Here is an 18,064-nt window from a genome sequence, read left to right as displayed (position 1 = left end):
TTTACAGGCTGTGTAGTGCCAGCCGCTCCCTCGTTCCTGATTCCGACCACTTGTGTCTTCTGTCTCCTGGTCGCTGTGGCTGGAGATTCGCTAATTCTACTGAGCTTCCCAAAGAATAGCTTGGGGCTTCATTGATTTTCTCTATTGATTTTCTGTTTTCTATTTCATTGATTTCCACTTGGCTGTTTATTATTTCCTTTCTTTTTCTTACTTTGGATTTAATTTGAACTTCTCTTCATAATTTCTTAAAGTGGACGCTAACATCATAACTTTGAGATCCCCCCCCCATACATGTTTAGTGCTATAAAGTTTCCAGTAAGCACTGCTATTGGCACCTTGCCAATTTCGATATCTGTGATTTCATTTTCATTCGGTTCACAATAATTTCCAATTTCCCATTTAATCTCTTCTTTGACTTAAAGGTTATTGGAAAGGGCGGTGTTCACTCTCTGAATGCTCGGGGATTTTGCAGACCTCCTCCTGCTACTGATTGCTGACCTGGTCACTGTGGTCAGAGGTTACACTTTGTGCGACGTGAATCCTCTTAAGCTCCCAGTCGAGGACGTGGTCTGCATGGCTCAGTGTCGTACGGGCGTGGGACCTTTGCTGCTCGGCAGTAGCTCCCACCGGGCAGTGCGCTCAGGTGGTTCGATGCTGTCTTTCAGGTCTCATGCCCTGGCTGACTTTCCATTTTCCTGTCCTATTGATTCCTGAGAGAGCGATATTGAAACATCCAGTATATCCACCTGCAGTCGTAGGTTTCTGTTTGTATTGGCAGCTCCACGAGATTTTACTTTACCAATCTTGAAGCTCTCTTACTAGTCCACAAACGTTAGGACTCTTCTGTCAGTTGGATGAGTTGCCGCCGTCGTAGCTATGAAGTGACCTTCCTAACTTTGGAACAGCGATTGCCCCGAGGTCACCGCGGCTGCCGTGTCTTTCCTGACAGCGGCGTTGGCGTGCTGCGCCTCTTTGTATACTTTCAGTTTCAACCTGTTTCTTTATATTTAGGATGCATTTCTTGTAAGCAACATAGAGTTGACTCTTATTTTGTTTTTTTATTTGGGCCCATTTACATTTAGCCTTTTAACATTTAATGTGATTATTAATGTGTTTAGGTTGAAGTCTATGATCTGTTTGTTTTCTGTCTGTCCTCACAGGTCTTTGTTCCATTTTCCTCTTTTACCACCGTCTCTTAGAGTCAGTGGGTATTTTTATGATTCCATTTTTAAACAGACTCTTTTATACACAGTTTTAGGTTCACAGCAAAATGGAGCAGAAAGCACAGAGTGTCTGGGTCCCCACTGTCCCCTCCCCCAGCAGAGGTGCGTTTGCTTGAACCAGTGGCTCCACACCGACACCCCGCTCTCGGCCAGAGGCTGTCCTCGGCATCGGGGCTCGCTCTTGGCGTTGCTCGTTCTGTGGGTGCGGGCGGGCGGCCGCCCCCAGGGGCCGCCCGGGTCGGGCGCTTCTCTTTCCGGCTTTCTGTCCTGTGTGCTCCAGCCGCCTGCACCGCCCTGCACTCCCAGCCGCACGGCCTCGGCCCACGGAGGCCTCGGGGTGCCCTGCCGTTGCTGCTCCCTCTGCACAGGGGCCCAAGGTGCTCCCAGCGCTCCCTTCGCTTGCTCCTTGTCCCTCAGGATCTCCACACTTTATTGCCCGATTACCAGTGTCATGAAAACCACTATGCCACGTAGTCTGTCTTTGTTCTGGTTTGTTTTGTACTGGGAGAGGCTAAATCTGTCCCAGTTCCTCCCTTGAGTCCCTTCCTCTCTAGCTGATTGGACGCAATTTTTGTCTCAATAAAGCGAATGTCGACTTGTAAGAAGCCTCTCGGCCCGGACAGAAGCTTTCTCACCGTGTGCCCAGGAGAGAGCCCTGCGTCTGCCCGTTCGAGCGTCCGGGGGATGTGTGCCTGCCGGGCTGGGGGGAAACACACAGTGACCAAGGCCGGCACCCTCTGTTTCCTCTGGCGCTGATCTGGAGCCAGATCCAATGAGTGTTAACAACTCTCTCGGGAAAACTTAAGGAAAATAAAGCCCTCCGTCATCTGTTGAGCAGACGCTTACTGAGCACGGGCCTCCCGCCAGGCCCTGCTTGGCAGTGCCCCAGCGTGCACACGGCCCGAGAGGGGTAGCTGTGTGGAAGGTGGACACTGACCTCTGCAGCCAAGGCCACGGGCGCGCTTTGGCCATGAGGCCGGGAGAGCGCGCTTCCCAGGGACGAGGCCTGGCCCTGAGCTTGGATGGCAGTCAGGGCTGGGGGCGTGAAAGGGGGGCCTGGGGGGGCATGTGCAGAGGTGGGGGCGGGCCCAGCCGGAGCTGAGGGCGCAGAGGGTGTGAGGCTGAGAAGATGGCTGTGGTCCTTTTCTGCGAACCCAGAGATGTGGTGGACTTTGCTTTTATGGCCTGAAAATGATTTTTGGTTTCCCTGAAGGAACTGTATGGTAGTTCTCAAGCAACATTTATAATCACCTTTGTTGGCTTGGGTGTCTATTCTGCTCCGAGGCCTGAAGCCGGCATGTGCACACATGCCTCCCCACTGACACAGCCGTGTGCTTCCTGTGCATACACGCGTGTACACACAGCTGTGCACGCGGGCAGATGGGCGGGGCGGCTGCTCCTAGGGCACCGTGGGCAGCCCCGCCTTCCCAACCACCCAGGCAACCGGATTTGTAATTAAGAGTCTGCTTCCTAAAGGAGTTGTTACGCGTCCCCTCTCCGTAAACAGCTGTGCTAAAACGTGGGGAACGGGCATCCGTCTTCTCCTTCCAATTAGGCTGGCCTCTCGGGGCCGCAGAGGACAGGCTGGTCGGCGCCGTGTTGTGAAAAGCGGGGTGCGGTCACGCGGCAGCCTACATCCCTGTTCCGCCTGCTGAGCCCCTCTGTGCACCCAGTGGGCCGGCTGGCCGGCCCGGGCCTGGCCCTCGTGAGCGGGTGAGCAGCCTTGCAGGGTAGAGGGAGCCCTGGCTGGGAGCCGAGGGGCCTGCGCCTGGATCCCGAGTCCCCGCTGCAGCAGCCGCATGGAGGCTTCGCGTCCCTCTTGGGAAATAACCGTTTCAGTGGTGAGCGGCAGGCGTCTCCTCCCACCCTGGGGAGACCGAGGCGAGGGGACACAGGGCCTGTCCTGAGGCGGTGCGTCCAGGGTCACCTGCCCTGGCTGGTGGCCCCAAGAGGAGGTGGCCGAGCTGGATGGTGACACGTGTGGCGGACGTCGAAGGTCTGGCCGGGACCGCATGCCGGCATGTGTGCGTGCACGGGTGTGGGGGCTTGCGTGTGGCCCCAGGTGACCAGCCCCCAGTCCCTGGTCGCGGCCTCCACCTCATGGCCCTGCTGGGCCACTGCTGAGGCCGCCCACCTGCCGCTGCCCCCTGCGTCCCCACCCGTGGTCCCTCCAGGTGGCTGCCTGAGTGACGCTCTGACCCATGACTCGGGCTGTCTGTCTGTCTCCTGCCTCAATCCCCGGTGACTCCCCATCTCAGAGCACGTCCCGGGCCCCCCCACCCCGCCCCTCGCCCTGTCCCACCCCGCCAAGCCTTCACTTGCCAGCCCCCCAGCCGGGACGTCCTGCTCACACATGCCCACCTGCGGCTGCCGGCTCCAGCACCCGCTGTCCCGCTCCTCTCTCCTTCCCAGAGCTGGGCACGACCCCGAGCGGCTGCCGCCTCCACCCTAGGCAGCGAGCCCCTGCAGGCAGGTGCAGGGCTGGGCTGGCCGGCCGATTTCTCCCCAGAAGCGCTTGCGTCCCCCCCGGCAGAGTGCCTGGCTCACGGCGAGAGCTGGGTGCCGGGACGTGGGGAGAGCGGTGCGGGCGTTAACTGGCTGGTGGTGTCAGGCAGAGCGGCCGCCCGCGTTAGCTGAGTGGCGGTGACAGCCGTAGGGGCAGCGGGACGCCTAGGAGGCCCTGGCCGTGGCCGAGCGCGGGGCACGGCAGCCATGGCAGGATGGCGTGCGGGCAGGCAGCTGCTGTCCCGTGGCCCTGCAGGTCTGTGCCCCGGGCAGGGCGCGCCTCGTCTCCCTGCCTCAGTTGCCATCTGCCCTTCAGGCCCTGATGCCCAGGAACTGCCATCTGCTCGTCCTGGTGGCTGGGCCTGGGCACAGACCCCTAGTGGCTTCGGGGCCTGCATAGCTGTGACACTCTGGGAGATTTGTGTTCATTTACTTTCATTTTAATGGCCCCAGTCAGCACTAAGCACTCTCTAGCATTTACTTTGGATTTTAGTTAAAACCTAAGCTGCCAGCCTGCGGGGAAACAGGCAAAGACCCCAGTGCGGGCACTGAGGGGTGCAGCCGGCCTCACCCAGTGCCGCTCCCCATGTGGGCCCAGCCCCCGGTGCCGAGGATGCTCCGTCAGGCACGAGGCCTGGCCCGTGGCCGCAGGCCACCAGCGGCCAGTGGGCTTCTGGGAGGTGCTGTGCTGGGGAGGGCAGGCCTTAGGTTGGAGGAGACAGGGCCACCTCCGCCCCAGCAGACAGCCTGGCTCTGCTATGGCCCTGGGGCCCCTGAGGGCCACTGGGACAGGAGCAGGGTGGTGCGGGGACGGCTGGGGCGCCGCCGGAGGGGCGAGCCCTGGGGCTGGACAGCCTGGCAGCTCAGGGGCCGAGATGGGGCGGCGGTGGGGCTTGGGGGCTGCCGCGTGGGCCCCTCTTGAGGCTCAGCTGGGCCGCTCCGTCGTCGCTTCTGATGCCCACCTTCCCCTCCAAGGAGACTTGGGGCTCCTGGGAGCGAGAGCGCGCCAGACCGAGTTCTGGAGCCCCGCTGGGGGCCAGACCCCGCTGAGAATGACGCGGAGGCTGCTCTGGGCCCTGGCCTCTTCCAGAGCCACGGTGGCCGGGCCGCCGCCTCCCAGACAGGGCTGTCCCTGTGCGTCCCGGCCACCACCCAGCCGGGCGGGGCGCTGAGCCTCCATTTCTCGTCTACAGAAGGAGGGGAAGTAGCACCCGTCATCTTGCTGTGCCTCTGGGGGCCAAGGGGAATCCACGCAGTGCCTGGAGGTCGCGCCCTCTGGGTCTTCCCACCCCCCACCTGTGCAGAGGGGCGCGTGGGCGGCTCGTCCGAGCTCCTGCACCTGCACACACATGCACACACATGCACACACGTGGGCCACAGGGCCGTGTGAATGATGCCTCTCCATTGGGATCCCAGTCAATTCTGTAAGCAGACTCTACATAGGCCTTGGAGATGGGCGGGATAAGTCGACCGCCATTAGTGACACTGACGCAGCCAGAGCCCCTGCCGTCCCTGGGGGCCAGGCTGCAGCATTGTCACGTTAGCACCGAAGGGGCCGTCACTGTTAGCTGTGTCATCTCCCTGCGCAGCCAGCCCGGGCAGCCATCGGGATCCCTGCCAGGGCAGACTCCGCTGGCCCAGCCGCCGGCAGGCTCGGGGCTGTGGGGCCGAGTTCCCGCACCCGTGGCCTGGCGGAGGCTGCGGGGGCCTGCGGCGGTCACGGATGGCAGACTGCTTCTGTTCGCATCACCGCTGGCTCGTGGTCCTAGGCTGAGCCCTGGCATCGGAGCCGCCTCGTCGGCCCCCCAGGCAGAACCGGGTAGTTTCCAGGGTTGGTGAGGCCTCTGCAGCTCCACCACGCCAGCCTCTGAGGCCCGGGCAGGCTGCCGCGGTCTTCCTCTGGCGCTTTCCACTTAAAAGCACAGGCTGCAGCCTCCATTCTGCCAGAGCAGGCGTGTAGGGGGGCTCGCTGGCCTCCATGGCGCCTGGTCATTGGGCTGCTGCTCTGGGTGGGGCCCACAGGGCTCCGAGGCTCAGCAGACGGGCCTCAAGTCCCGGGGTCCACTTGGGCCCCCGGCTCCAGCTGTCTGCTGCTCTGGCACGTGTTGTACGTCCACCAGTCGGGCTGGATCTGGGCCCACCCTAGCCACCCCATCTAACTCCAGCCCCCCTCCCCCAAGGATCTGCCTGCAGTTACGTGCGGGTGCAGGCCGTGGGATGGGCTGTTGGAGCTCCAGTGTGGGAGTTTGGCGAGACACAGGTTAGCGCATAACCTTGGGCGTGACACGCACTGGCATGCTTTTGACACAGGTGGTTACAAAGAAAACTAAAAGTGGGCTTAGTGCTCTCGTTCAGATAAACCTTGGCAAATTTTTAAAATTTCATGCTTATTTAAAAAAAAACCATAGGTCAACACAAAGAAGTTAAATATTAGCAATAATCCTACCATCCAGAGATGTTAACTATTAACAACTGGGTTTGTTGTCTAGATTATTGTCTGTGTAGTTGGCCCTTGAACACCGGGGCTTACAGGTACCAGCATCTTCATGGTCAAAACCCTCATCTATAAAAATATAAATAGAACTTTAACTCCTCCCAGATGTAGCTACTGAGAGCCTGCTGTTGACCGGGAACCGTACCAATGGCAGTCAACACTTTGTATGTTGTATGTATTATATACTGTCATCTCACACTAAAGCAAGCTAGAATAAAAATATTAAAATCATTAGGAAGAGAAAGTGCATTTACAGTACTAATTGTGTTTATAGAGACTGTAAGTTTGAGTCGTTTCCATTTTTTTCATTTACAAAATGGAAAAAATCTGCATATATGTGGACTGCACGGCTCAGACCCAGCGAGACATAAGCAAAGATGTAGGCGTGTCGCTGTGCTTTTCCTTACACGCGCAGTCTCTGTCTTTTCACACCAAGCACACGTGTGTCTAAGGCACGGTTATTCATGGCCACATAGTGTTCCTTCGCCTAATTTATGAGCCACCCCCTCTTGTCAGACTGGAGACAGCTGCCGGCCGCTCGCGCTGCGGCCCAGGCGCCCCCACGCTGGTAACGCTCTAGCAGGGAGATGGCCCAGCCGGGGGCCTGTCTGTTCAAGGCCACTGCTACTTACGGAATCGCCCTCCAGAAGTGTTACAGCTTTTAGACGCTCATCAGCTGTGTATGAAAATATCCCCTTCCCTAACTCTTGCCAGCAGAACTTTTGTTTTCCCTAAAAATCGGCATCCGTCTCCCAGGTCAGAAAAGAGGCGGCGCTGGCTTTCAGTCTGCACCCTGATGACGGTGCGGGGCTCTGCCGTGTGCACAGCGGCTGCTGCATTTGTACTTGTCTCTGGGATCAAGTGCCCGTTGTGTTGGCTGTCCCCCCCGTCCATGTGTGGAGCCTGGGCCTGGCCAGCCCATCCCACCCGCCACCTTCTTCACCTGGAACCCTTTCCTGCCCCCGGCCCGCCCCTGCCTGGGTCCTCACCTGGGTCCCCCAGCCCAGCCTTCAGGCTGTTCGCACCCCCCGCCCTGGTGAGGACAGGGCACTTCTGGGCCTGCCACTCTGCTGATGTCGGCAGAGGACATGGGACTCCTCCTCTGGCAGCCCCAAGTCCGCACACGGTGCCGGGGGACGCGTCACGGATGAGGAAACGGGGCCCCAGATGGTGTGAGCTCTCCAGGTCCTCTTGGGGCTGAGCATCCGAGCCCTGACCCGCATGTCGCTCTGATTCCAGAGACCCTGGTCCTGAGCTCAGTGCGGCTTTGGTGAGGGAAGGATCCCGATGGAGCCAGAGGCTGTGTTTGGGGCATCCGCGGCGCCCCTGTGGAGGCCCTGGAGTGGGGAGGCAGCCCTCCCGTATGCCCTGGGGACGGAGCCATGGGCTGGGCTGGGCCTGGCGGGACCTGAGGACTGTCTGGTGCCCCTGGGCTCACTGGTGGGACAGAGCCCCAGCGGGGACTTGCCCAAGGATGTGTGTCCCATGAGGGCAGGCAGGACAAGCCCGGTCTCCAAAACTCCTCCTCCTCACAGCTCTGTTCCCTGTTCTTTGGGGCCAAAGGGATTTGATCGGCTCCCTGGGGACTTGAGAAAAAGGAAACTAGGCGAAACATTCTGCTGCCGAATGGCTTTGTGTCAGATGTTGTGTCTCCGGAATTGCTGGGTGGTGGTTTTCACGCCTGCCGCCCTTTGGGGATAAAGCCCCCTCGGCCGGGTTTCTGTCCTCAAGGGGCCTCGGCTGGTGCCTGAGCTCCGTTCGGGGGCTGGGGAAACCTGGCGAGGCTGGTGTCCCTCTCTGGCCACCAGGGCCCTGACGGGAGCCGTGCGGGGACGCGTGTGACCCACTCGGGTGGGTGAGTTCAGGTGTGGCGACGAGCTGTCTCGGGTGCAGTTCAGTAGCGTCGCCATGGGCTCTGCGTGTGGAGGAGGTTCCTGTCTGATATGCTTGTCTAAAGGCCTTGCTTTCGACCCGCAGGCTCTCACTGCGGCCCCCTGCCCGCTCCTGCTGCGGGGTCTGACCCTCTGACCCGAGCATCGTGAGCCTCCGTCTCCCTTCCCTGTCTTTCCTCCTGAGGCCACAGTCTCTGACCCTCACCTCTCCTCCTGCCCGGGGCAGACCTCCTTTAAGATACCAGTGGGTCGCCCCTTGGGCCCAGAGCCTCGCGAGAATCGGGCAAGAGCTTTGAACCATTCAGACAAAAATGAGTGGCTTGAGACAAGCCTGTCGCTGTCTCTAGCAGCTACTTAATGTTAAGGTAAGGCCCTCAGTATATGTTATCTTCTTTCTTATTTGATCAAAGAATGAATAAAAGTCTGGGCCAGCCCCGTCCCTGCTTTCAGGGAGCATGTGCCGGGGTGTCCTGTCCTGAGGCTGTGGTTCCCTCCCAGCTGTAGCTGGCCCTCCCTCCAGGCAGGCCTGCCGCGTGGGCAGGGCTACTGGGGTCTGTCCCCCAGCCCCAGGGCCTCAGGGCTTGGAGGAGAAGCCAGGCTCGGCCCCAGGCACCCTGGCCCGCCTGCCGCCCGCTTGCCCGCTCAGCAAACGCTGCTGAGGGGAGGATGGCGCAGAGATGATTGAATTATTTAAGAGAACAAACTGTTTCCAGGCACCCTGATTTGCATGCGGCTCTGAGCGTGCTCATTAGGAGCCCTTCTGCTTCCCTGGGCGGCAGCCCTGCAGCCAGCCCTCGGGGCCCTCCAGGGCGGAGGGCTTCTGCACGCTCAGGCCTCTCAGGCGGCGGCCCCCTCCTGGGGGGCACGTGTGGGGGGGCCAGAAGGGAGTGTCCTCTGGCAGGTGGGCACAGCCCTGCCTTCTCCCACCTCAGAAACCCTGTCCCTCCCTTTCAGGGGTCTCCCTCAAATGCTGTGCCGAGCACAGGTCGGGGGAGGGGCACCCTGGGGGCCCAGGGAGAGCGGCAGCTCAGGGCTTTGGAGCTGGAGACCCAGGGGGGTGACGGTGGCTGTGCCTGGGAGGATGCGGCCAGAGCTGGCCTGCCCTGTGGTCAGCTCTCCCCAGGGGACCGAGGGGCGGCCCCGCCGGGAGAGCAGGGGCGGGGGGCAGGCTCTCTGCTTTGAGAGCGCTCTGCCCGCTCGGCTGTGACCTGCCGTAGCTGCTGGAAGGTGTGGGCTCTGTGGGCCCGGAGTCGGGATAGGGTCCCAGCCCAGAGGCGGTTGACCCCTGGGAGGGAACGGAGCCTCCTGGCGGCCGGCCGTGTGGGGTTGGGGGACGAGCCAGCAGGGACTGTGCGCCCGACGTCGTCACGACATCCAGCCCAGGAGCCCAGACATCCCCAGTTTGAACGAGGCCCTGTGGGTCATCGTGAAGACGCGTCTGTCATATGAGGAGGCAAGCATCTTTGGGTAGCGCTCTGTTGGCCTGGCTTGCAGCTCCCGGGGGTGCGGGCACGGGGCGCGCAGCCTCCGCCCGGAGTCATTCAAGCAGTGTGGGAGGGCCTGGCTGCCCGGGGTCGCCCCACTGCAAAGGCCCCCGCCCAGGATGCTGCCTGGAGGCTGGCAGTGCCTCCCTGCTAATTAGGCGGCTTGGCGGGCCGCCCTTTCCAGGTTGCCTTTGAACAGCCCGTTTTTCCTCCCGGAAGTGGCGGTGGTGGCCCAGAGAGGTGTGCGCTGCTGCTTGTTAGATGGTAAGGGGCTGAACGGCCAAACCTGTCCTGGGGGTGGGATGCGCGCCCCGTCCACTTCCCGTTGCCCCAGGCAGTCCGGGGCCTCAGGGGGCTTCCGTCTGGAGCGCCCACTGAGCTGGCCATTGCCACCTCTGTGCTTCCCGGGAGACCGGCGTGCCCAGCGTCTGCCCGCTGCCGGAGTGCCTCGCCCTGGCACGCCCCTCCCAGCACTCAGCCCTGTCCCTGCCCCAGCCTGGCGCGTCACCGGCCTGGGCCCGCGGTCACAGACGTTCAGCCAAGCTCTGCTGTTCTGAATGGAGTCCCTGCTGTGGATGGGCGGAGGGCGGGCGGAGGGTGGGCGGTGAGGTAGACCGAGGGCGGCAAGCCTGCAAACCCTGGCAGAGGCCCCTGTGCGCCGGCCCTGCGGGGCGCGGGGCAGTGGGGGAGCGCTGCCCCAGCACTGGTCCCCAGGGAAAGGCAGAGTGCCGAGGTCAGAGGCCAAAGCACGGGGAGGGCCGGCTCCAGGAAGCAGGCGGGTGGGTGGGTCCCCAGGCAGAGGCAGCGCAGGGCCTGTGCAGAGGCCAGTTGGGGGGTGCGCGCCTCCCCCCTCCTGCCGGGACCCTCCCGTGCTCCTCCCACGCCTGCGAGTGGACCCTGCGGGGGAGGGGGTCCCAGGTTAATGACACTGTGTGGCAGGGACAAGGCCGGTCCCAGGACCACAGGAACAGTGGAGGCCCTGCCTGGGAGGCAGGAATCTTTTCTTTAAAAAAAAAAAAAAAGGCTTGAGAGAAGATGAAAAAAACGAGAGATTGAAAAGGTAGAGACGTTGCTTGGGGACAGACGAGTCACTTTAAATTCTCTGCTGTTCTCGAAGGCTGCCTTTGCATAATGCCGCCAGCCAGCAGGCATATTTTCCGTGTTCCTCTACGGCTTTCCTCCTGGTTTATCTGCAGTTGTCTGAAGTGCTTGTCCAAAAAGAGAATGCTGAAGGCTGAGGACTTAATAGAGGCATTGTCTCCAGCAACCAAGGTGCTCCCTGTGCAAGAAGCCTTGCTGTCCCCATTGGGGAGGAAAGGAGACCCATTCCCACACTGACTCTGCTCCGCGGTGCGGCCCTGGGCCCATCAGCTCCGAGCTGGCTCGCTCTGCCCTTCTGCAAGGCGAGCGTTTGGTTAGGTGAGGGCTGGAGGCCTGGGAATGTCTCCCCTGAACCCTGTAACAAAGAGCCCCTGAAATCAGGGACCCCCACCCGTCCAAGGCCCGCCCCTCGCAGCCCCACCCCTTGTGGCCCTGCCAGCCCCATGGCTCCTCCCTCCTCTGCCCTTCACTTCCTTAAGTTCTGGGGGATGTGTTTGTGGCCCAGCTTTGGGGGCGTCATTTACCCGCTACTATTGACCGGCTGGGACTCAGTCCGCGTCACACCGCGCTGCTGGGGAGGCTGCAATCCGGCCGTATGCCCGGGGAAAAAGGGAACGGTTTGGTGAATACCCAGCCTGCCTCGGCGGCCAGAACCTTCTCAAGCTCAAGTGTTCCTGAGGGGAGGCCAGGGGAGGCCCCTGGTGGAGGGGCCCGGGAGCAGGGCCTTGAGGAGCAGTGGCAGAGCTGGGGGTGGGTGCCGGAGAGGAGGCAGCAGGGGCCCAGCGCAGACGGCATAGCGGCCACGGACGGCAGCAGACACCGCCAGCAGCACGGAGCCCTCAGGTGCCCTGGCACCCAGCAGCCTCCGTTCTGAGGCTGGCTCTGTCCCAAACTCAGCCTCTGAGCTGGAGCAGCCTTGTCAGCTGTGCTCTGGGCTGCTGCGGTGGCCCGCGTTCGTGGGCACTTTCTCTGTCCGGGCTTGGACCTCGGCCATGCCCCACACACATCTCCTCCTCCCCACAGACCAGCCCCTGGCGGGGCTGCGTCATCCCGCTCTCAGGCAGGGAGCAGAAGCTCCGGCTCCCACAGGGCCCCCCCTGGCCGTGCAGTGGGTGCCTGTGCGGCTGAGAACCCTGGCCTGGTGGAGGTGGAGCGCGGCCGGGGGTGGCGGTAGGGGGGTGGGACGCGGGCGGCTTCCTGCTGCTGAAGGCTGGGGCTCACCACGGTCCACAGGCAGCCACGGGCCCTGCCGAGGCGCAGCCCGGAGGCCGGCCCTCGCCGCCCTGCCAGCTCGCCCCACCCTCCCCTGGGCCCCCCACCCAGGGCCCCTCTACCCAGGGCCCCGGTCCCCGGACTCCCCATGCCAGGGCCAGCTCGGGGTGGACCTGCTGGCAAGCTGGAGCCTCTCCATACAGAACCCCAGGCGGCACAGCCTCCTCTCCAGCTCGCCTTAATGTAATTCCCTTTAATCTTTAATGAAAAGTTGTAAAAGTAAATTATTGACCCAGGAGAGCCAGGCGGCTCCTCTGGGGCCCTCCTTAACTTGAGGGCGGTCACACGCGTGGGGCTCAAGCAGCTCCCTCGCGTCCCCCACCGCGATGGTGAGGAAGAGGCGTTCTGGTTCCCGCACTGAGGAGCTGCTCGTCAGTGCCCTGTGCGCGCGGGCGGGCGTCGGGCGGACGCAGAGCTGAGCTCTGCCTGTCGGGGCGCACACCCCGCCCGCTGCCGAGGGGGCTGGCCCGGGGGCTGGGCCGAGCCGGCGGGCAGCGCCGCAGCCCCTGGCAGTTGCGGGGCGGCCTCCGCCCTGCCTGTCGTGCTCAGGCTCGCCTGACAGAGGCCCCCTTCCCAGCGCTGCAGGGGCTCAAAGGGAGGGCGAGGGGCGAGGGAGACGGGGAGGGGCCACCCCCAGGCTGCGCGCCGCCTCTTTGCCTTAAGGCCCCCCTCGCTCGGAACACCATCACCCCATCTCCCGGACACTGCCCCGCTTCTGACGACCTGTTTAGACTCTCTCAGCACACAGCAAAGGAGCCCAATAAAATGGGAAGCACCTGACCTCAGGGAAGCCCTATTGGCGTCAGTGGTCAAGACCTGTGGGCTTGGGCATGTAGGAGCCCCTGTGTGTGTGCTTGCGTGCGTGTTGGGGGTGGGGGACCAAAGTGTGGCTGCTGGGGACTCGAGAGTGAGGTGCTTTCCGCCCTGAGCTGCCTCACAGCCAAGAAGAAACGCTTGGTGACTGACTCTCACCGGTAAAGAGAAGAAGCTGTGTTGGCCGAGCTGCGAGCAGCTCTCTGCCTTGGCATTGGAAGCAGCTCGCGGCCCTGGGCTGGGCCGTCGGAAATCGCGGCGCTCCGCACCAGATCCGCCGGTGCCGCTTCCCGCGGTGACCCCTGCTGTCTCTCCTCCACTTGAACTTCTCTGGCTTCACCTAAGGCGTGACTGAGCTGCTAGGTGAGCTCCCGGGCCCAGCCTGGCTGGAATCACATTTGGCTGTGAAGTTCAGGCTCCCTGCCCGGGACGAACATGGCTGGGAGACGTGTGCACCTGCGGGAACGTGAGCCGAGCTCGCCTCGCTGCTCACCTCAGGCATCCCCTCTGTGTTGTTCCTAGGCTTTAACATTTTTTTAATCTAAAGTGAGACCTTTGCACCTAAAGTCTGCTTAGCCGTCCCGCTTCTTGTCGCCACCGAAGGCTGGGAAAGGGCAGGCGGGCGGGCGTCTCCACGGGGCTGGAACTCTGGGGAGAGCACCTCCCCCGCCCAGCCTTGGGTGCTGGGCGCTAAGGAGCAGGTGAACAGACTGTCAGGTCAGCCGCGCGAGGAACCCACAGCCCGTTCCTCTTTGTCTCGGAAAAGCGGTCTGCGCGGGCCTCGGGGCCTGCTGGCACCTCAGAGGTTTCCTTCAACCGCTCAGGGAACCCGCGAGGGGGGTCTCGCCCTGGCTTCACGCCTCCCCGACACCACCCCTCTCCTGTGCCGGGGCGGCCACAGTGCCAGCCAGTGCTCCAGGAGCGCGGGAAGCGTGCCTGAGCGTGCGGCGGGGAGGGGCCTGGGAGTCCCGAGTCAGGACAGCCTGTCCACTGGGCTTGCTCCCCGCCTTCTCGGGGCTCCTCCTATGGTGAGGACCTCTGCGTGCGACACCAGAGGCAGACGCTGAGGACTGCGCCTGGGAGGAAGCAGCCTCTGCTCGTGGGCTCCGGCAGTGTCAGGCGCAGCCCCTTCCCGTGCCCTCCGGGAGCCCCACTGGGAGGAAGGGCTTCTCCACCCCCCGCCTTCCCCCGCCAGCCTCTCTGCCAGCCTTCTCCCAGCTGTGGCTGCCCTTGGCCTCAAGGCAGGCCGGCCCCAGGGCTCCCTTTCTCCTGGGACCCGGCCCCCCCGCTCCTTCCAGCGGTGGCACCGCCACCGCAGGAGGCGTTCTGGGCCGGACAGAGTGGAGTCCGTGTCGCCGGCCCGTGTCAAAAGTGAAGGAGAATGGGGGCTGGGAGCTGGGGGCAGAAGGTGGACCAGGGCCCAACTTAAGGATTTCGGGGAGAGACTAATCTGCTCCTGGGAGATTTTTTGCATGAGATTCTCCTGTGTGAACAGTCTCCTCCACGGAGGCTTGCACGTTTGTGGGACCCAGAGCCGGGAAGTGGTAGGTTAGCCCTAGTGGCCTACACCTCCTGCCACAGGCAGGGCCACGGGCCCAAAGGAGGTGGGCGCAGGCCCCAGAGCCTGCCCGCCCGCTCCCCCGCCCACTCCTCACACACTCACACACTCAAACTCACTAACACTCACTCACATGCTAACACACTCACTCAATCGTTCATTTGTTCATTCACTCCTTCATCTGTTCCCCTCCAACAAGCGCAGCCTAGAACGAGAGTCCGCCTGGCCTGAGGCTTCCCGGGGAGGAGACATAGGTGGTCAATAGTTAAACAGGCAGGTAAATGCGGCCACTCCCCTTGAGGCCTTCTGAGGCTCGGGAAAACAACGGGCATGGGAGGGAGCCCCGGGGTCTTCCATCCGGAAGCCAGGGGTCTGGGTGTCCAGGCCACGGTCCTCCCGGATGCGGGAGGCCCCGTTCCGCGCGCTCAGCTGCAGAGGGCTGCGCGCCTTGCCCTGCCCTGCCCGCCCCCTTCAGAGCAGGCCCTCCTCCCGCCTCTACCTGTTCCACGGCTGCGTGGCCTTCAGCCGCGCCCTCGCCCACTCTCCCCGTTAGAACCTCTGTCCTTGTGCCGGTCCCATTGTCTCCCCTCAGACCCGCGAAGTCCCTTTTACCGTGGGAGGGGCCGTCCAAGCACACACACTGCCCAGGCGTGGCTGTGTGAGGTTACGGCTTGTGTCTGTACTGGGACCTCGTGTGGCCTTTGTAAATGTCTCACAACGTGATCAGCATGTGGGACACGCTCAGGTTCCTGGTCTCCGAGGGCAGAGCTGGGACCCGCACCTCGACCACCATGGCCATGTCCACAGTTGAGGGCGGTGAGATCCAAGGGGACAGTCACGGCGGTGGCTGTGGGGGCGGGGCTGGGGTTATGTGGGATTTTTAAAAAACTTTTCACTTTTGTAAGCTTTCCAAAGAACTTACAATGTGCTCTAAAAGCTTACGATTTTGAAGATACGGGGAAAGACTTGACCTTAAAGGTCTTTCCTGGAAAAGTGGTTTTGGAGGGGAAAGGGGTGGGGTCTCACCTGCAGATACACCCCGCCCCCACTGCCACTGCCACTAGCAGTGTGTGTGACGGGGGCCCAGCCGGGTGTCCATCCACTCGTCATCCTGGGGGACTGCGGCCGAGCCCAGGCCTTCCAGGCGGGAGGGCCCCCACCAGCCCCAGGCCCTCTCGCCCTCCCCTGTGGCACCTGTCCCAGCCAGCCCGCACGTCAGGAGAGCAGGGGCTGGGCCACACGTCTGTCCCCAGCACCCGGCCTGGCACAGAGGGGGCGGCAGCCATGGTGGATGAAGGGCCGAAGGAATGAACACACGAATGAACGGACAGATGGACGCGTCGGGGAGGCCGCCCGCGCAGTCCCCTGACCGCCTCGTGTCCCGTGTGCTTTGCAGATGTGCTGGTGGATGGACAGCCGTGTGACTGCGAGGCGGCAGCCTGCCGGGTCGGTGACCCCATACGCCTGGAGGTGCGGCTGACCAACCGCAGCCCGCGCAGCGTGGGGCCCTTCGCGCTCACCGTAGTCCCCTACCAGGACCACCAGAACGGCGTACACAACTACGACCTGCGCAGCGCCGTCTCCTTCGTGGGCTCCAGCACCTTCTACCTGGACGCGGTGCGTGGCAGCCTGGGGTCCCCTGTCCCCAGCTCTCTGCGCTGACCCTGGGGCAGCTCCTCCTCTGCATCCCGATCCTGGGAGGGACACCGGGGTGGCCAGAGCAGCCGCGAAGAGTGTTCAGGAGGCATGGCGAGTGGAGGGCCCAGGACAGCTGAGCCCCTGCCGGTGCCACCTCCCTGCCGGTGCCACCTCCCTGCTGAGTGGCCACCGCAGGGCCCAGAGGGACTGATGGAGTCACAGAGCCCGCCCTGGCCCCCACCTCCCAGCCACAGGGCACGGCCCTCAGGCCCCGCCCACCGTGGAAGGGCACCTTCCCCCCAGCCACCCCCACACCACCTGAACCCCGAACAGCCCGGGGAGGGAAGTGCTGCGAGCGACTCCCACAGACAGAAGCCGGGGCTCAGAGGGGCCGCGAGCTGCGGGGGCGGCACAGCTAGCCAGGCCTGAGCGCCCGCCCCGCCCCGCCCCGCCCCTGCAGCCGCAAGTCCGCGCAGGTCCCGGGCCTCCCACGGCCTTGGGGCCCCACGGCTCTGGCTGACGCCCCTTCCCCCTGCCCCGCAGGCGCAGCCCTCCAGCCAGTCGGCCTGCCTCGGGGCCCTCCTCTTCCTCTACACGGGCGACTTCTTCCTCCACATCCGCTTCCACGAGGACAGCACGAGCAAGGAGCTGCCGCCCTCCTGGTTCTGCCTGCCCAGTGTGCACGTGCGCGCCCTGGAGGGGCGGGCCTGAGCCGCCCACGGGACTGGGCCCACGGGGGCGGGGGCTGGCCTGTCACCCCGGTGGGGGCGAGCCTTCACTGTAGCTCCTGTCCGCCCCCAGCCCCGGCCCCCACGCTGTGTACCCCTTTTTCCGGCAGCATCCTTCCCCGGCCGTGCACATCGCCCCGGTGCAGCAGCCTCACCGCAGCCCACACTGCCCCCGGGGCCTGACGCCAGGGCGGGTGCTGACCAGACCCCAGGGGTGGCACCCACCCCGCTGGCCCCGGGTTGCTAGGACCCTGGGATGGGATGGCAGCCCGGCCAGGCGGCCTCGGGGCCCTGCAGCCTCTCAGGCAGGAGAGGCCGCGCTGTGCTTGACAACCACGGGCCGTCCCAGACCCTGGCTGGCTGTGTGTCCCTGACAAGGTCTCCAATAAAGGGCCTGCCCTGGCTCCCTGCTGGTTGCCTGCCTCCATTCTCCCGCTCGCCTGGGCTCAGGGACCGCCCCCCACTCAGGAGAGGGGCCCAGCCCACAGGGCTCCGGATGGGAACCCGCTCGACATGCTCCGCTGGTGGCCAGTGGGGCCAGGCCTGTGTTCATCTGCCCTGGGGCCGCACAGCCCTGTGCCCGTGCGTGTGCTCCCTGGGCCCCGGCCCCTCGGCGGCCCTGGGCAGCTCAGCCTCTGACGTCCTCTTCACCCTCGTGACAGCGGCCAGGCTCTGCAGGCCGGGCCCCGCCTCATAGGCGAGGCTCCCTGTGGTTTCGCAGGTGGCCTGCTGCCCCGAGGCACCCACTGGGAGGGCAGGCGAGGGCAAGGGTCCAGCCCAGCCTGGCGCAGGGCCGTGCTGCGCAGAGAAGGGGCCTTATTCCAACTGCACGGAGCTGCCGCCCGGCCTGTGGTGGCCGCTTCCTCTGCCTCCACCTCCGCAGGCCGCACCTCTCCCAGAGCCTGTCCTGGCAGGCCACCCTTCCTTTTCGCGCGCGCGGGAGGAAGGCACGGGGTCTTGGCCACACCCGGTGTCCTGGCGCAGGCTGGCCCTGGAAGGGTCTCCGTCCGAGGGTCCTACGGGAGCCCTGCAGCGGGGCTCTGGGCACAGGCCGCCGGTCTGGGAGGTGGGGGCCCTGGGGCAGTGAGGGAGCCGTGACGGGCAGCCGTCACAGTGACCCTGGCTCTGAAATCCCCAGGCATCCCCGGGGGAGAGGGAGGCCCCTCAGCCCAGGGGTGCGCGCGCTGGCCCGCGTGTCCTGCCACAGAGTCCTTCCTGCATGTCGGTCGCGCGCACACCAGCTGGGGGCCCCGGGACAGCGAAGCCCCAGGGAACCCCAGGGGCGGGGGCGTGGGCGTGGGGAGGGCGCTTGCCCAGGGCATTCGCTGAGGCAGTGAGAAGCGCGTGTGTGTCCCT

At 63.6% G+C, this 18,064-nt stretch overlaps 1 protein-coding gene across 6 annotated transcripts in view; it reads left to right on the top strand.

Annotated features, from left to right (window-relative positions):
* Positions 1-16,935, top strand: part of TRAPPC9 (trafficking protein particle complex subunit 9) — a 258,056-nt gene extending 241,121 nt beyond the window's left edge. For 5 of the 6 annotated variants that reach the window (XM_054590526.1, XM_054590529.1, XM_054590528.1 and 2 more), the window contains 2 exons: positions 15,739-15,959; positions 16,524-16,935. In XM_054590526.1, coding sequence (XP_054446501.1) covers positions 15,739-15,959; positions 16,524-16,691 — 389 coding nt within the window. In that variant the 3' untranslated portion in view covers positions 16,692-16,935. The remainder of the gene's footprint in view (positions 1-15,738; positions 15,960-16,523) is intronic. The other variant, XM_054590527.1, reaches the window with a different exon arrangement.
* The last annotated feature ends 1,129 nt before the right edge of the window (positions 16,936-18,064 follow it).

Source organism: Pteronotus mesoamericanus, unplaced genomic scaffold (assembly GCF_021234165.1).
Source record: "Pteronotus mesoamericanus isolate MK-2021 breed Mesoamerican mustached bat unplaced genomic scaffold, CSHL_Meso_final scaffold_174, whole genome shotgun sequence".
NCBI classification, from domain to species: Eukaryota; Metazoa; Chordata; class Mammalia; order Chiroptera; family Mormoopidae; genus Pteronotus; species Pteronotus mesoamericanus.
Note: the sequence above shows the minus strand (reverse complement) of the source record. Positions and strands in the feature narration are given on the sequence as shown.